General features: G+C 39.1%; 1 protein-coding gene across 1 annotated transcript in view; it reads right to left on the reverse strand.

Annotated features, from left to right (window-relative positions):
• The window catches only part of pkn2 (protein kinase N2), a gene marked incomplete in the record, with an annotated part of 130,037 nt that overhangs the window by 52,320 nt on the left and 58,533 nt on the right, over positions 1-19,184 (reverse strand). Inside the window, 1 exon segment of the mRNA XM_036137897.1 lies at positions 3,389-3,644. Within this exon segment, the coding sequence (XP_035993790.1) occupies positions 3,389-3,409 (21 nt within the window).

Genomic DNA, 19,184 nt, shown 5'->3' on the forward strand with positions numbered 1-19,184 from the left:
GGACGGGCATTGCTACATGTGAAATAAATGCTCTATTGCTGAGCAAATACTGGCAAAAAAACATGTCTGACTGTCAACTTTCACATTTTAAATGGGAAAAATCATCCTCCCAGTCGCTTCATATTTCAATTATTGGGGGAATTGACTTGAAGAGATGGGCTCTAATTATGTATACTATCATTTATTAAGTCCACTGCTACAAGCAAAGGTCGATGTATGATTTAATTCTTTATTGATCTATTATTAAGAGTCAGTTTTCTGTTGTAGGTTGAGTATTCAGTCAGGATGTCAGGCACTGATGAGTTATTACCGGTTAGAAAAGGACATGACTACGTTCTGTGTTATTTCTTGAATCTAAAATCACGCCTGATCTGTTCTCAGCTGCGCTGGTGATCATTTTCAGAAGCCAGAGTTTCCATTCTGGTGGTCTTACATAGGCTAGGTGGGGTGAGGATTTCCCTCCTGGCTTCCAGGGGTCACTTTAAATTTAGTTTCACGTTGATCTTGATTCCTCATGGGTTGGAAACCAGTAGAGAAAAATCCACTGGATGCAGAAATTATCCAGATTCCCTTTGAGCGCTTATCAAACATGCCCTAAGCTGGGGCCAAAGGTCAAGATTTGTCTGAATCTTAACCAACAGAACAACAAGTAGACGAGTCAGTAGGTGTGCCCTTACTGCCGTAGAGAAAAATTAACATTAGCTAAACTGCAAACCAGTTCATTTGAAAACAAATAAGCTTACCATTGACCGCATATCATTAGGATTCAAAGCAATCAATTTTATTCTGGCTCTCGTGCTGGAAGCAGCTAACCTAATTATTCCTACAGGAGCACTGCAGGAATACGCCAAAAAGAAAATCTGTAATTATGATTGACTCGCTCTGATTAGTTGGACTGAATATTGAAAATCTGATTGTTTTCCGATCAGGAAAAAGCACCTCACATGAGCACCAGGCCACAGCAGCGCTCCTCGGACTGGAGGTCTCGCTGAGTGGAGAAGATTCAGTCAGCAATTTCCAGTCCCAGGGAGATGTTTAAAACTGAATTAAGAGCTGGAAGAAGCTTGTAGAAATGGCAACAGCATTTTCTATGGAAGCATGATGGCCGTCTAGGACAAAGGGAATCAGCAAGTAACAGGGAGCTGAATGTATTACAGCAAAGTTGCTGTTTTATCCATCTGATGACTCCAGCTCGGTTGGTGATAAAGACAAGGGATGCCGACTTGTCTAATTGCTAATAAAAGCTGAACACCAATTAAAAAGTAAAACCTGTAAACGTTTTCAACTAATAGTGAAATCCTGTTTTAGCTGCAGTCCTGTGCAACGGCGACTTCTCTACTCTGCGTGAGATAGTTAGGATAAAAATATGAATTACTAATGAGGAGGTCTTAAGGAGGAAATACACCAGAAGCGTTCCAGTGCGCAAGCGCAGCAAACGCGCATCCTATGCTTAAGTTAGCTTTTCATTTTAAAGTCAATAAATGTACATTAATACAACGCCTAAATTAGATTGAAGTCCTAATTTCAGACGCTCCTGTTCGGCGTGGAATGAACAGGAAAGCAACGTCCTGTGTCAAAGTTCACTTCCCCGAAAGTATCCCACAATTATAGTTGATTCTCAGTTTGGCCAGTAGGTGGTAGTGCTGAGCACTCTGCCTTTCCTCTGGCAACACCTCGACTAGCCAAGGCCAAGGTGCACCTTCTACTTGGTGCTCTTTCCAGGCGGCGAAAGTTCTTCTCTGTGCAGAAAGATTGCAGCGGCGGAGCGCACATTGCAGCGACTGGTGTAACGTTACGCTTTAAAAAAAAACACGCCCGTAAGCCTCGCCGCATACGTTACGCGGCCAGTGTATGTCCCGCTTTACACTGACAGAAAGTCTGCTGTCTAGTTACAATAAACCAACCAATAACTGAACAGGGGGGAAAAAAAGCTTGTTTTACTGCCATTTATACTGGTTTTAAAGAGAAACTGACAGAGGCTACAATCGGTACTGGACAGGTTAGTTTTTCCCAAAAACTGCCCATGGATGGGAAGTAGGTTGCGAGATCTCCGAAGGGTGAATCTCATATTTAAAAGTGCCTGCATCCCAGAAACCTTTGGGTCGGATACTTCAAGACACTAAACACACATTCATCCCCAAACACTGAGCAAGGCAGGAAATTGGAAAGTAACGTTGGCTAAAGGTTTACCAGTGACAGAATAAACACTCATGACACTAGATCTAGCACATATGTTGGGGTGGTGGGGGGGTGGTGGGGGGTCTGAAAACAGACCCTAGAACTTTGTGTTTTTCCTCTTCCTTCGCGTTTGAGCCCGATACGCGATCCTTCGTTCACACTGCATGTCTTGATGCTCAATCCCGATTTATTATTTTCTGAGGTGACCGTTCATACTACTGTTAAATGCCACCGCCATCATACTGCTGTCTGAACGGTTCAACACAGCAAAGCCACCCGCATGCGCACATATCAGAAAATGCCAACACAGTTCAGACAGCAGAAAACTGCAGAAAACTGTCCAACACGCGTCCCAGTTAGTAACGCTAATCGGATCAGAACAAATCGGAATTGGGCCGTTCACACTGCCACGAGAAAAACGGATTGGGTTGCATGTCCCTGCAGTGTGAACGTGGACTGATGTAAACTAACGTGCCTGACACACGTCGTTTTAAGACTTGCTGTAGTGTGAACGTGCTGATCCGAATCAGGGGGTGGGGGGGTCCGCCGCTGACGTCACTCTAATGAAAGCCCATTAATGGCAGTGGCTGAGGCCCCACAGGTTTCCAGCGCTGCCACCCGGGAGGTGTTCCTCCTGCTAAACTGCTCACGTCCTGCCTGCAGCGGCAGAGCTGCTGCTGACATGTTGAACCAGTTTCTAAAGTTTCAGGCTAACTCTGCGCTGAGCTCCAGGCTGTCCTGCCTGGGTGATCCTGGTTCTGCTCTGTTCTGGTGTATAAATGTGAAAACGCTGCCAGGCGGGAACCCCCCCAGACTGGAGAGTTTCCAGCAGAAACGCAGGACGTTCGCCTCTTGATTTCAACCTTTAGCTGCTGTTTATTAGTCAATTAAAGCAGCGCCACGTTTAGTGAACGTTTTTTTACGCGAGCTCCGCGATTAAACACGATAAGTTCCACAAAACAGCAGCACCTGATCGGGACCTGGACTTTACATGATAAAGTTAGTTGGGAGAAGAGTTTCTCCCAGGCCTCAATCCATGGAAAGCTCCCAGACAGTCCTCCGGGATCCGTCGGCGGCCTTGTGCCTCAGCAGAACTCCGCGGAACCGCACAGAAACCCGCTTTTATCAAACACGGCCCGTCGCTAACTTCTTAATGCGCCTCTCGGCCAGCTTTGCGCACTTTTCGCAACTGTTGTCAACTTTTTCCTACCTGCACGGAATCAGCAGCCATCTTGGATTCGCCTTTGAATCAAATCCTACGGGGAGAGCGGAGGGGCGGTGGGACTCCCGAAAACCAGGACTTGTTTTAAGTTTCCCTCTCTGGCGACAGAAAGTCGGGCTTATTTTGGCCAAACCATCGCTCCTCTGGCTAACACGGGGCTTCCCGTGCCGTCTTCGCACTTCTTAGTCCCGATGGAGTCCCGAAGGGCGGACTGGCGCTCATATGTAAAAAAAAAAAAAAAAAAGCTACGGCAGAAATGTGTCCCAGTGTGTTGCTTGGAGGAGGAGAGCCGTAGCGCTGCGGCAGAGAGGCTCCCACTGCTGGACTGCTCTCTTCCCGGACGCTGACACACGTGATCCCGACTTCCAACACACCGCCTGGCCTCACCTTCCCGCTCCGCTCCGACCTGACCCCAAGCCCAGCAGAACAGCGACAGGCTCGGCGGGACCTGGAATCAGAGGCGGAACACTTCTGAGGCCACTCCAATGTTCAAGTGTACAAAGATTAAAAATCAATTCTAAAGATAAAAGTAACGTTAGTTGTTGAATAAAACCCAGATAATTTGTCTATCAAGTTAAAAAAAAATACACAAATGTATTATTATTATTATTATTATTTTATTATTATTATTAACTATTATTATTGTTGTTGTTGGACAGTTTAAATAAAATTGAGTAACGTCTAAAACAAAATGAAGATTGCAACACAAAGACAAAGAGGGAAGATAAAAATACCTGTTCGGCCGGCCTGAGGTACAAGCAACCTTTGCCTGCTTGGGGACATTTTTCCAGCATGGAGACTGCATGGAGTTTTAGAAACTGATTTTTCACAGCACATCTTGGCAAATGTACACATAGCAAGGAGAAGGTTGTTATTCGAGTCACTGTTTAAAGTTGATTTAATACTTAGTTCATTTAAATAATACTTTATTAGTTTAATGGGCACCGTAGCTGCTTGTAAATACCACAGTCTGTAATGAAAGCCAGTCACAATATTTTTCCAACATTGCTCTAATTAGCCTTTTTAATTAAATTAAATTTTATTTATATAGTGCCAATTCTTCTCAAGGCACTTTACAAAGTCAAATTCAATCAAATCATACAGATTGGTCAAAACGGAGAGGAAAACCTCCAGCAGAACCAGGTTCAGTGTGAACGGTCATCTGCCTCGACCAACTGGGGGTTAGAGAAGACAGAGCAGAGACACAAAACTAACTTCTATTCAAAGATCCTGAAAATCAAAACTGCTTTTGGTTTAAGGAAACAAACCACTAGTTTACAATAAATTTGATAATGAAAAATCTAATTGGATAAAACATTCGGTCTGTGGGCTACCACTAATCATTGTGGATAATAGGTGGTCATATTCAACAAATTACAATATGGGTTCTAGGACATTTGTTTGTCAGATTAAAAGATGGCCCTACCTTTAGAAAATAACAACCTTTAAGCAAATATTATACATACTTTTCATTAAGCCCACATGACTGTAATAAAACTGCTTTTCTTTTATGTGTCTAATGAAATATTGTAATCTTAAATGTCATGTTTTCATAAACTGTAAGCAGAAAATCATCATAATCAACACAATTAAGGACTAGGAAAAGTCAGTATGTGTAATTAACCTTTTAACGTGTTTCACTTTAAGTAAATAGAGTCAGTGACATAAATAAGCTTTTCAATAATATCTAAATGTATTTAATATGGCTGTAGAATGGCTGCTTGCCACAGAAAAGTTCAGCATCTACAATAACTAGGCAATGCGTTTTGTGAATATAATTGGCTAAAATGCATCTGTTTGTTATCTGAAAATTAGAAAATATACATTCAAATAGGAGTAAAGTTTTTCTTAGCACATTACTTTTTAACGGAAGGATTCAGGTTTTTTTTACAATTTCTGAGCGTTCTGATCATTTTATTGTAACGCGCTTTAGTCTTTTTGTTTGGATATTTTTTTTAAAGCGCTTTAGAAATCAATAAATTAAATGAAATGAAGGATGTTTATTGCAATATTCATATAATTAATTGGCATCTTTTTGGCTATAAATAAATCACTGTACACACAGACTGCTCTGCAAAGCAAAAGTTCACATTGAACAGGCTACGTCAATAAACCCGTTTCAGCATATCAAGTAGTGAAACTGTGCTGTTAAGCAGAACACAGCCATTCCTGTCAGCCATATCTTCTTAGCATTTATTTATACTGTCATGCAAACATCAGAGGAAAAATAATTTGTAACAGCAAAACCAACGATCTCAACAAGGTTGTAGACATCATGAGAGGTCACCATACTGCAAGTCGACTAATTCTTATTATAAAACTTTTTATTTTGCAGTAGGGTTAAATATAAGATGTACTGAGCAAGATTTTACTGGCCAACCCCCAATTATAATTTTATTTTACCCCTTTATAAGAACTGGAAAGCATACAAACTCATTTTAGTTAACCTTGTTTTAGTTTCATAGCTAAATGCATCAAATACTGATTGTAAAAGAAAATAAATTCACTGCAGGTTTTCTTGATAGAGGTAATGAACTCATAACATGATTATCCCCATTTATACTGTGTGTTTACAGGCAGGGAAAGGGGATATTTGTTACCTCAGCTGCATTTATTGGTCAGGAGAATTGGGGTTTCAGATTTTTTAGTATATTACATTATTATAAAGCATTTATTGTCGGATTTTTACCACCAATTCATCACCAATAACAACTGATACAATATGATATGTGACTATAGTAAAGTCGCCCAAAGTCTTGCTAATGTAAAATGCAGTGATACACACACATACTGCAGTAGTTAGTGTCTCTCTGGAATTTATGGGTGCTACTTATGCAAAACATTTGACCAGTGTATCACTCGATTTGCAAATTGTAAAACTGTTGTGGAAAGTGTTTCAATGTGCTTTATAACATAGGTAAATATATGTAGACTTTGCATTTGAAATCAAATCAGATTATATTGCTGTGACTGCATTGTATCTCACGCAGAGTAATTTTTGGATTAATATGAATATTAATATAAATTTAATTTTGACTGATTTGCACTGGACTGGACCTTTCATAATGTAACTTGTAATGTTTGCAGTGAAGTGGTGCTGCATAAATAAAATTAATTAAAGTTTATGAAATATAGCACACGAAAAATGTATGAATTCTTTATAGAATCATACACATAATTTAAATATTTTAGTCTTACGATAAAACATAATAAAATAGTCTATATGCAGTTCAATTAACTTTTTACTTACATTTTTGAATAAATGTTTTTCAAAATATACAGAATTTAGTAATATGAATCTAAAAACATCAATTTCATTTATAAAAGAATTTTTCTATAAGACTGCTAAACTGCTTACATACAGTCCTCAAAGGTTTTAACAGAGACAACAAGACAACGGAAATAAAAGTCTCTTTGAATGTCTGAACGGTTAGCCAATCAATCAATAATTGATTGATTGGGTGCAAAAGTATACATGCCCTTTGAACTTTTTCACATTTTGTCACATTATAGCCACACATGTAAATATATTTTATTGGAATCTTATGTGAAAGACCAACACAAAATGATGTACAATTGTGAAGAGGAAACAAATGATACATGATTAAAAAAAAAATTACCAATAAAAAACTGAAAAGTGTGGTCTGGAAAGGTACTGAGCTCCCTTTTGTCTGAGTGCCACCAATTGCCTTCAGATGATTGCTGATTGATTTCTAATTACTGAATTGAGTCCACCTGTGTAATCTAATCTCAGTACAAAGAAAGCTGCTCTGTGACAGCCTCAGAGGTTGGTTAAGAGAATATTGGGGAGCAACCAGCATCATGAAGTCCAAGGAACACACCAGACAGGTCAGGAATAACGTTGTGGAGAAATTTAAGCAGGCTTAGACTATAAAAAGATTTCCCAAGCTCTGAATATCTCTTGGAGCAAAATTCAATCCATCATCCGGAAATGGAAAGCGTATGGCACAACTGTAAACCCACCGAGATAAGGCAGTCCACCTAAACTTACAGGCAGAACAAGGAGAGCACTGATCAGAGATGCAGCCAAGAGGCCCATGGCGACTCTGGACCAACTGCAGAGATCCACAGCTCAGGTGGGGAAATCTGTTCACAGGACAACTATTAGTCATACACTGCACATAAATGTGGTCTTCATGGAAGAAAAGAAAACCATAAGAAGTCCCGTTTGCCAGAAGCCATGTTGGGGACTCAGCAAACATGTGGAAGAAGGTGCTTTGGTCAGACGTGACCAAAATTAAACTTTGTGGCCAAATTGCAAAATCCTATGTGTGGCGGAGAACTAACACTGGACTTCTCTCTGAACACACTATCCCCACTGTCAAATATGGTGGTGGCAGCATCATGCTCTGGGGGTACTTCTCTTCAGGGAAAGGGAAGATGGATGGAGCCAAATCCAGGGCAATCTGTGAAGAAAATCTGTTGAAGTCTGCAAAAGAGAGACTGGGGCGGAGGCTTACCTTCCAGCAGGACAACAACCCTAAACATAAAGCCATGGCTACAATGGTCATGTGTTAGAATGGCCCAGTCAAAGTCTAGACCTAAACCTAATCGAGAATATGTGGCAAGATCTAAAAACTGCGGTTCACAAATGCTCTCCATCTAATCTGACTGAGCTTGAGCTGTTTGCAAAGAAGAATGGGCAAAACCTTCAGTCACTAGATGTGCAAAGCTGGTAGAGACATACCCTAAAAGACTTGCAGCTGGAATTACAGCAAATTGTGATTCTACAAAATATTGACTCAGGGGGGCTGAATACTTTTGCACAATGCTATTTCAGTTTTTTATTTGTTTAAAAAAAATCATGTAAAATTTTCTTTCTGTTTCTTCTATTTTACAAAATCTGTTCCACAATTGTATATCACTTTGTGTTGGTTTCTCACATAAAATTCCAATAATATATTCTAATGTTTTGTGTGTATGAATACTTTGGCAAGCCACTACGTTTTTCCAAAATATAGCATCTGTTAAAATTTAGAGAAAAATGAGAAAAAGAAAGAAGACTTTTAAAATGGCACAGTAAGAAATACAAATTATAACAATATGTACGGCAAGTTTTGAAAAGGGTAATACAAGTTGGCTACATAATAATGCACATAGAAAAACTGAGAGATAAAAACAACTGTGTTATTCAAAATATATAATATTCATAGTATATACACCCCAGACCACAAAGCTACAGCTGTCCGATCAGTCAGCCACCATTTGTACTTTTCAGTCTCAAATTGAGAGGACAAGGAGAAGTCTGCACAGGTCGTTTCCCTGGTCATCCCCTCTGGCTGGTACAAGGAAAAAATTTAGCTGAACAGTAAATACAGTACATTTTCCTGCCACACCAGGAAATCCTGTATGAATGTACAGACTTTTTGGGTCTCGTTTGAGAGGTTTGTGGGATGCCAGTGAGATGCTATTCCTTGAATTTTGTTTTTACTCTTTCATCAATAAATTGCATTGATTCTGCCAACCGCTGCTTGTGGCATCCACAGATCTGTTAGGGCCTTTGCTAAAAGGCTTGGTAAGCCTTTTTGGAGCAGTAAAAGTATTTCACAGCACCAGACTGATTCAAAAATGAATCGTGGGTCCATCCCTAGGGAACTGTGTGTTCGGTCGACCACAAGAAAGGCTGTTCCTGGTTCACTTTTTTTACATGTGGTGGTGGCTGTGTCTGCTGCTTTTAAAGCCATAGTTGGTAATCCTGTTCAGAAACACTTTTTGTTATACTGGGTGAAATGGTCCTTCCATCCCGAAAGTAGTCAATACATTATGTTTACACAAACAGGAGGTTACAAATTAGATCTCTGTGGGAGCGACAGGCCTGTAAGAACTCTGACCAATTCTTTCATTTGGTTCGAAAGGAAAGAACCAATCAGATATCTGGTCCTGCCGGGGGTCTCACCTCATCTTGTCCCACATGCCATCATTCTGACGCGCTCACGTAACGCCAATGTGCGTGCACGTTACTTGTTAGTTTCCTTTTGCTGACTGTGCACTTCCAGTGTTTATGTATCCGGTTAGCTTCAGTGTTAGCCTTTCATTGTGACTCCACTGCTCTTCACCGTATACTTTGAAAATGGCTGGGAGTCGCAAGAGGAAGGCCTTAGTAGAAAGAAATAAGACCAGAGTGGATTTGGGAGATTTTGTCACGCAATCCCCCAAAAGAGCGGAAGAGCGGGTAAGACGGTCTTGCGTAGTTATTCAAAAAGGGACTTTCTTACATTTCCGGACAAATCCCAGACTATACCTTTGAAGAATCTCCTTAACGCTTTGCTTTATTTCTTTTCTTGTCAAAGGGGCAACTCTGGGACCTAATGCTGGAAGGATTCACAGTGGCAGGTGGAAGGGTTACTACTGGAACCTTCTGGGAGGTGATGCCACAGCTGCTGGGTCTCCAGAAGCTCTGGCATCTGGTGTCTAATGAGCTGGCGCTTGTCATCTGGGCCAGGTGCTTTACATGTAGCAGGAGATATAATCAGGGGTGTGTTGGACCAGTCTGTTAAGATGCAGCTTGAACAGCAGTAGCCTACTCTGCATGGCCTTTTTGCTTATGGTCCTTAGCCAGAAAGTGACAAATGCCACCCCTCATTGGCTGTGTCCACCAGGGATGATCCAGAGCAAAGAGCAGACCACCTGCTGTGATGGGACCTGTGCAAGCAGCACGTGGAGAGGCTGCAGAGGGAGGGGGTTGTACCACTGAAACATGTGGTAGTGGAAGAACAATCATTTTCAGGATTATTTTCTGTTTGAATATCCTGTCATATTAAATGAATTAGAATGTCATCTTATAAGGTACATTTAATTAGACAATTAAAAGTACTGTTTTCAAATAACCTTTGTTAGACTGTGTAAAAATGTTTTTAGTGGTCTGCAGTAATTGTCTTTAATCTTGTGTTTATATCAGCTGTAAGTAGAAACTCATCATTACTAACAGAAATAAAGCCTTAAAGAACATCACTCTGTGTGTAATTAATCTATATAATGTATTTCACTTAGTAAATTGAAGCTCCAGTAGGTCACTTTTGTATAAATGCTTTTTTATACATTACAACTGTCACCATGTTCTAACAGTAAAATATGAGACAGGTAATCTCCAAACTAACTAAATAAAAATAAATAAATAAAGCTCCTCTGGCTCCTCCCAGTGGTCCTACTGCCATTTGCAGGAATACACTGCTCCCGGTCAGAGACGACCAATCAGAGCCAGTAGGAGTGTCTGGCTCTGATTGGTTGTTAGCAGAGTCACTGTTGTGTACATGTAGCTCCCACTCCCTCCCCCACACAGCGCTACCGTGATTCAAGCTCAAGATTGCAGGTGGGATGCAGCTGTGAGGAGAAATGGCAGAAAAACAACCTGTTTTACAGGAAAACTGCCACTTTGTTGATTGGCACCTGCTCAGAAAACAGAGACAGGTGAACACTGGAGCAGCACCGCAGGCTGCGCTGCGGGGGAGGAGCAGTGGAGGCAAGGCTGCAGCACAGGAGAGCAAGGGGTGGGACCAGCTGTCTCAAAGCCACAGCTGTCTCAAAACTCCCTAATTCACCTTTTGGGTACTGAAAACAGTATGTATTGAGATGCACTTCTAGTCTTTAAATAAGGTAAATGATAAAAAGGTGAACCTAATTACTTCTTTTGGGCTAGGGTGGATTATACTTTATGAGCTGAGAGCAGTCATACCAGCAATATTTAAATTGGGTCACATTAGGCATTTAAATTAGACTTTTTTAAAATAATGTGACAAAGCATAATAGAAGGTAAAAGTGAAGCCCACCTGAGCAAAGAGCAGTTTTTTACATCAGGAAAAAACTGATGCCTACAGCTGAAATCTCCTCTAATGAAACAGTGGCCCCAAAATTAAGCTGCCGACCAAAAAGTGGATTATAGGAGCAAAGTACAGGTGAATCCTGGGAGAAAACCTGTTAGAGGCTGGAGACTTGAGCTGCATGTTTAGGCTCAGACCCGAATGTCTTGCATCATGGCTGAGATTCAACTATGTCACCTGAAAATGTCCATTATTTTCAATTAAATTATTGGACAACCAATTTATGCTTCCTCTTCCCAACTGTGGGAACTACTTTTGTTTGCAAAATAAAATCCATTAAAGTTGGTGGTTGCAATGGGATGAAATGTCCAAAAGTTTGAGGGCTGTAAATACTTCTGCAAAGACAAGACATCACAAAAAGGTTCTTCCATGATATCGACGCATTTGGCTGAACTCACCCCCTGCTTTGTGTACGTGCTAAAAACAAGCTTCCATTATCAACCACAGTGCATTCCTCATTCTGAAATAACCTAAGTTAGTTTGTCAGGATAAAGATGGCGAACATGTCACAAACGGTAAGATGTTTTGTGCATTTATACAATTGAATGAAAAAAAATGTTTCTTAAAGAATACGGACCTCTCTCTAAAGTATTTATCCATCAATCCATATCTATACCCACTTATCCACTTTATCGTTGGCGGTACCATCACCGATTTCATGCCGGATGATTTTAAAAGCCTCATCTAGGGGAGCCACTTTATAACTTCATACCATTGTCTAGTCCTGAATCATGTAGTAAAAATATGCCTGCAATTTAAGTTTTGTAGATGGTGGGAGAAGAAAGTGCACTGTTTTTGTTTATTTTGGTCAAAGGGTCAAAACCAGGAAGCCGTAACTAGAGAGCGATCTGAGATTATGGGGATGAGTCCAGTAGCTGATGATGCCTGTCCAGGGATTATCTGTGAGCAGGGACGAGCAGGTCTGACGGGCAACAGCGGCTCATGTAAACTTCTCCCGACACCGTGGCGTGTCCTCTCACACAAACGTGTCAAATTTAGAGTCGGCCATGATGATCAGCTGCGTGATCTGTATGAGAGAAGATTCTGCTTGTACATTCTGGCCAGACGTCGTCAGAAAATACGCGCGTTGAAAATTCAAATCCCCAAAACCTTTACAGCAGGATTCCTACAGAATTTCATTTTAAAATACTTTTCAGTCAGTTTTCTACATCAGGTTTTATAACATTGTCATTTGAGTACAAAACGTTCAAACATTTGAATTCAGCTCAAACATTTGCAAGGGATAAAAAAAAAAGAAACAACACAGAATCTCTTGAATAAAAAAAAACAAAACTTTTCTATATTGTTTTTTTTTTGTCAGATCCAAATTAAAAACACATGACTGCCAGATTTAAATTTCTTCTCCCTCGTACAAAGCTGCAACGCAAGGAGAGGCTACGGTGGCCGACAGGTGCAAATGCGCAGCAAAAGAGAAAACATGCAAACAAAAAAAAAAAAAGACACGCGCACAAATTAAATGCGGCAAACAAAAAGCAAATAAAATGCAGCAAACAAAAAAGAAGACACCCCCGAATGAAATGCAGCAAACAAAAAGAGAGACGCAAACAAAAAAGAAGACACCCCCGAATGAAATGCAGCAAACAAAAAGAGAGACGCAAACAAATAAATTGCAGCAAACAAAAAAGAAGACACCCCCGAATGAAATGCAGCAAACAAAAAGAGAGACGCAAACAAAAAAGAAGACACCCCCGAATGAAATGCAGCAAACAAAAAGTGTTGAAAACGGAAGTGCGGTCCGTGTACTTTCAGGCAATTCGATTTTTTTCCAAAACAAAGCCGTTTTTCCGTTTTTGTCAACACAATTTAGAAACGGAAAACCAGAAAAACTTAATGAAAAAAACGGCCCGTTTTTCGATTTCGCCAATTCTTTTTTCCATTTTCTTTTTAAGATTGAAAGACGAAGACGCTTTCACGGCTGGCCCGGAAGTGCAGGAAAATATTTCAAAATAGAAGCCTAGATGTACACGTAACATAATGCAAGTCTGAAGAAAAATAATGAAGCGGAGAGATTTCTTTTGAATAAAAATAGGACCTTTTTAGGTTGCAACATGATAGTTTATTGTAGATACGTGAGCTTTATTACATTATTGTGTGTTTTATTGGTGGAACATGAAACACAAAGGCTGATCAAATGCTGTATACAAAAATATGGAAGCATTTGAAGATTTTTCTCATCAAGCAAAACCCACCTTCACATAGGATTACTGTCTATACGTGTCTTGTTTTTAGTGAACAGTATATATAGTTGAAGCTAACAGAGAAACAAAGTTGTTTTTATTGTTTTAATTCATTTATCTTCACCAACAACAAAAACAAATAGGGGAGACCGGGGCACTTTTTACACTCATACATAAATGTTGGAATCAAAACACCATATATAAAAAAACATATGTACCAGATGAAAGAGCAAAGTCTCAGGTATATATTTTGTATTCTGGTATTTTTCATATCTTATTCCTGTGCAGAGTTATAAGCGATCTAATGGAGATTGTCACCATGTGACATGTTGCCCCTCCAAAGGTTGAGTTGTCACACGGGGTTTTGCAAACAATAAAAAAAGGGCAAAATGAATTTTGTTGTTATTTTTAATGTTAAGTGAATAAATGACAATAACTCACTTTTACTATTTATGAAATAAATATGCAACATGCATTACGAAACTGACACTTAAACTTTGAATACAAACAAAAGAAAATCTCAGAGTCAGACTCCTCATCTGAGTTGCAGTTTTGGTATAGCTTATGTAGACTGAATTGCCAGGAGTACATGCTTCATATGAAATAACATGAAATAAAATGAAATATTATGAAACTTTGATTGATAGCTGTCTGACCCTGAATTTCCGCTGGTGTGAATGTTTTACAGTATCACATCAAAGTGCGGTAATTGACATTAAAGTCCTTCGCTGTACTTCTGTTCGACTTGTGACCTAGGGTCACCTGCCTGACTGCCCTCAGCATCACGTCAGGTGCTGCACGGCCATGCTCTGTTTTTCTTTTATAACTCCTGACCATCTTCTCACTTTGTCCTCTCTTTTAAATCACTCTTTTTTTCTGTAAAAAAAAAATGTAAAATATTTAGTAGGATGTATGAATTTAAATTATTTTTAAAAATGATCATTTTGGGGTAAGTTGTTACATGTGACAACTTGCCCCAAAATGATCATGTTTGCTAATGCTAGCTTTTTTTTTTTGCTAATGCTACTTTTAAGACTAATCTTAAAACTTTCCTTTTTGACAAAGCTTATAGTTAGAGTGGCTCATGTTACCCTGAGCTACCTCTATAGTTATGCTGCTATAGGCTTAGGCTACTGGAGGACATCAGGGCCTATTTTTCTCACTCTACTGATTTCTCCTGTTCTCCAGTTTTGCATTGCATTGAAATGACTGTTGTCATTTCAGCTTTTAACTTTTTGTTCTCTCTTTTTCTTCATAGTCTGACGTTCTGTTAGCTGTGACATCATCCAGAGAAGACAGATCACCCGCTACTACCATCTAATGTAGAACAGATTACTGGATCAATGTGTGCTTCTGTGCTTTTTTGTCTCTCTTGTTGTGTCTCTGCTCCGTCTTCTCTAAGCCCCAGTGGGTCGAGGCAGATGACCGTTAATACTGAGCCTGGTTCTGCCGGAGGTTTTCCTTCCCGTTAATGGGGAGTTTTTCTTTCCACTGTCGCTTCATGCTTGCTCAGTATGAGGGATTGCTGCAAAGCCATGTACAATGCAGAAGACTCTCCCTGTGGCTCTACGCTTCCCCAGGAGTGAATGCTGCTTGTCGGGACTTTGAAGCAATCAACTGGTTTCCTTATATAGGACATTTTTGACCAATCTGTATAATATGATTGAATTTGACTTTTTAAAGTGTCTCGAGATGACATGTTTCATGAATTGGCGCTATATAAATAAAATTAAATTAAATAGCTCTATCTTAATGTTAGGCTTAATCAAAACAATGACTGAAGTATGACCGGATGCCTTAATATCTACTTTAACAAGTCCATATGTATAACTGCTAGAATTTTTATCTGAATGAAGGTAATTTTAAAAAATATAGAGTTAATATTTTTTAATTTTTTTTACTTTGGGTAGTGGAAAATGGTCCATTGGTGCTCATTTAAACTTACAATGTCCTGTCCTCTTCTCACTCAGTCCGTGAGACCTGACCATGCAAAGGAAGAAAACTAGTATTCCACTTTTTGGTTGCACCCTCTGCTGGAGAAGATAATTGCAATGTGACAACTAGCCCCGGTCTCCCCTACTGCCACGGGGATAGAGTGCCTTTATCCCCATATATTTCCTATTTGTCATACAAAAGATGCTAATTAAAAAGTGAAACTGTTCCCTGTCTGTACTAGAAAAGCATCTATAGCGGCTTTCACGGGAGTTCCTCAGTGCTTCCTCTCTCCTTGATGGAAATTTTTTATTACATTTTTACTAAACAAGTGTTACAATCTCCCTTATTGAATAGCCTATAGATGGAGATTCTTATTCATAAGGAAACTGAGATCCAATCTAACCAATAGCTAGATACGCTGCATTGCCTAGCTTTTTTAAGTCTGTTTTAGAAAGTGTAATTATTTGCTCATTTGCTGAAAGAACCGACCCAGAAAGCTGGTCCTGTGCTGAGGATCCACTACCTGAACCGCTGAGCTGATTGTCCAGAAAAAAATGCTGCATAAGCTACTGAAGATGATGGATAACTTCCTCCTCTCCAAAACACAGTGAAGAATCAAAAGAGCAAGGGACTTCTTCATGTTCTTTAAGATGATAGCTCCTCAAGATCCTTCCTGCCAGCAGCTCACATTCTTCTACTATATTTTTGATTGATTTTTTTAAATATATTTAAATTTCCCTTAAGGTACTAAGAATTTTTAATATTTATTTTGGCTTGAAATATTGAAGATTTGTGTTTATTTCACACATTTATATGAGACCAAGTGGTTAATATATTATTGAGGTGTTACACTATTTACTTAAACAACTGCTTATACCAAATCCCCACAATGTGACGTTATACTACTGGTAGGGATGTTGCTGCTTCAAAAAACAAATTTTTATCATTCAACTGATTGAAAATAAGTTAATTCTGCTGAGTTTTCCCCATACTCATGCTATTTTAGATTTTTACATTACATAATCTTTGTTGTCACATTTAACAGCAACAGGTTTTCATCTCAACCTTCATTACACCCCCCCCCCCCCAAACAATAAAACACACAATAACGTAATAAAGCTCACGTTTTTTACAATAAACTATCATGTTGCAACGTTAAAAGGTTCTCTTTTTATTCAAAAGACATCTCTCCGCTTCATTTTTTTTCCAGGCTTGCATTATGTTACGCGTACATCTAGGCTTTTATTTTGAAATATTTTTCTGCACTTCCGGGCCAGCCGTGAAAACCGTCTTCGCCTTTCAATCTGAAGAAGAAAATGGAAAAATGAATGGGCAAAATCGAAAAAGGGGCCGTTTTTTTCATTAAGTTTTTCTGGTTTTCCGTTTCTAAATTGTGTTGACAAAAACGGAAAAACGGCTTTGTTTTGGAAAAAAATCGAATTGCCTGAAAGTGCACGGACCGCACTTCCGTTTTCACCACTTTTTGTTTGCTGCATTTCATTCGGGGGTGTCTTCTTTTTTGTTTGCGTCTCTCTTTTTGTTTGCTGCATTTCAATCGGGGGTGTCTTCTTTTTTTGTTTGCTGCATTTTATTTGTTTGCGTCTCTCTTTTTGTTTGCTGCATTTCATTCGGGGGTGTCTTCTTTTTTGTTTGCTGCATTTTATTTGTTTGCGTCTCTCTTTTTGTTTGCTGCATTTCATTCGGGGGTGTCTTCTTTTTTGTTTGCTGCATTTTATTTGTTTGCGTCTCTCTTTTTGTTTGCTGCATTTCATTCGGGGGTGTCTTCTTTTTTGTTTGCTGCATTTTATTTGCTTTTTGTTTGCCGCATTTAATTTGTGCGCGTGTCTTTTTTTTGTTTGCATGTTTTCTCTTTTGCTGCGCATTTGCACCTGTCGGCCACCGTAAGAGGCGGAGAAAAGGCACACAAAACAGGATGGTCTACTACAGCAGGTCCATCGGAATGTCTTGCTCGCCTTTATAATGGCAGGTCTCCATCATATGACACAAGCAAGGTCCACATTTTATCCTCTTTGTGTGATTAGCTTATCATGAAAATCATCATTTTTATGCAACGCTAACCAGCTGAGCATCACAGTAAAATTAAAAACCTGCTGGTAATCTAGATTAGATTGAATCGGCTAGTAAACTTGTTTGAGGATCGCAGGCAGAAGAAGACAACTTGAGTGTTACATAGCAAAGTGGGAACTTTGTTTCCAGTCCTCAGCAGAAGTTACATTTCCCTGCTGTAGTCTTGTACAAACCCTGGCAAAAAAAATATAGAATATCAAATGAAATAAAACTATTTTTTGTTCTTCTTTGAAGCAAAAAAAAACAGATGTGACACAAAGCCATTTTTTATTTAACAGCTTAACAAGGTGGCTTATAGATCAGAATATGCCACAAATAAATTAAAAGAAACCAATTAAATTATTGTTTTATAGTATTAATATTTCATTTAAAATTGGAACAACGTAAAAATGGTCCATTAAGTAATTACTAAATGCCTGTTTCATTTGGTTATTCTGATTAATAACAAATTTGCTGTTATTTTATTGTAGTATTTGTTTGATCTCTGTAGCACAGAAAACCCATCAGTAAATATAATGGGGGAACCATGAAATGATACCGTAATAGATAATAATAATAGATAATAGAAGTGGAGGTGCACCTTCCAGAACAGAATAGAATAATATATCCTATGTACAATGACTTAAATATGGAAATACTAAATAAGTTAGTGATATCTGAAAATTATTTCTTTACATCTCTATCTTATGTATGGCATGTAGCCTATGAATAATTATTTATTGCTTGATTTTATTTGCAATATGTTGACATTTTAGGTACTCAGTACTGGCTTTCTAAAGCACACCTTAAATAAATTTAATGATGTTGTAATTACTGGCACAACTTCCTCTTGTAGAGGAAAAAATAATGAAATCACTCTAAGGAGAGAAATTGTGGAATCAACCCTGATTTTGCATTTCTGAAACAAATAGCTGCACAAACACAATTCTGTAAATGAGTCTGCAGCTAATAGTGTCCCTGCAGACAGAGCTGGCCCAAGGCAAGTGACCTCAGCTGCTGCTTAGGACCCCCAAATCAACAGGGTTCAAATATCAATGCCTGAATTTTAGAACAACTGGATTCTAAACTTTTCTGTGTTGTTTATTAAGAATGAGACTACCGTACTATTAAATCTGAAGTGATTTTCGTTGAGAAATAAAAATATTTCAAGTTAACTTTGTAAAAATGTAAAGAACAATCTTGAATGTTTCCTAGTTGTATTATATACATGTTATATATACAATCTGATCCTACGAGTTTGATGTTTTTTTTTGTTTGCTTTTGGGCTTGGTTTGTTCGTATCTCAGCAAATAACCAATTATCCTTGATTGCTCTTAAGCTTAGCCAATTAAACCACACCCTCTCTCACAGATTCCACCAAATCTGATTCTGCTCATGTCCACATGACCTTGGGCCAGCCCTGCTTGCAGACCTTCAGGATCTGTTGCAGCTGGCTGATTGTTGGGAAATATGGCCCCCAATAAACTCTACCGTGAAAAGGCTTATTAAACTCCTTCCAAGGATGCTAATAGTGAGCTGTCCCTTAAAATGTGGTTCAGCTCAAAGCAACATGCCTTGAAAATAGAAAATGCACAACAAAAGAAATGGAAGACAAACAGGCAGAAACAGGAGTTCACATGCTCAATTGAATTGTAATGGAGCAAATATTTCCAGTGGGCTAAAGAGAAACAGCCACGGTCTGTGGCTCCAATAATTCAGTCAGTCAGAGGTTCAAAGGACGTGCAA

The sequence above is a fragment of the Fundulus heteroclitus genome, chromosome 6 (genome assembly GCF_011125445.2).
Source record: "Fundulus heteroclitus isolate FHET01 chromosome 6, MU-UCD_Fhet_4.1, whole genome shotgun sequence".
In the NCBI taxonomy this organism is placed as follows: Eukaryota; Metazoa; Chordata; class Actinopteri; order Cyprinodontiformes; family Fundulidae; genus Fundulus; species Fundulus heteroclitus.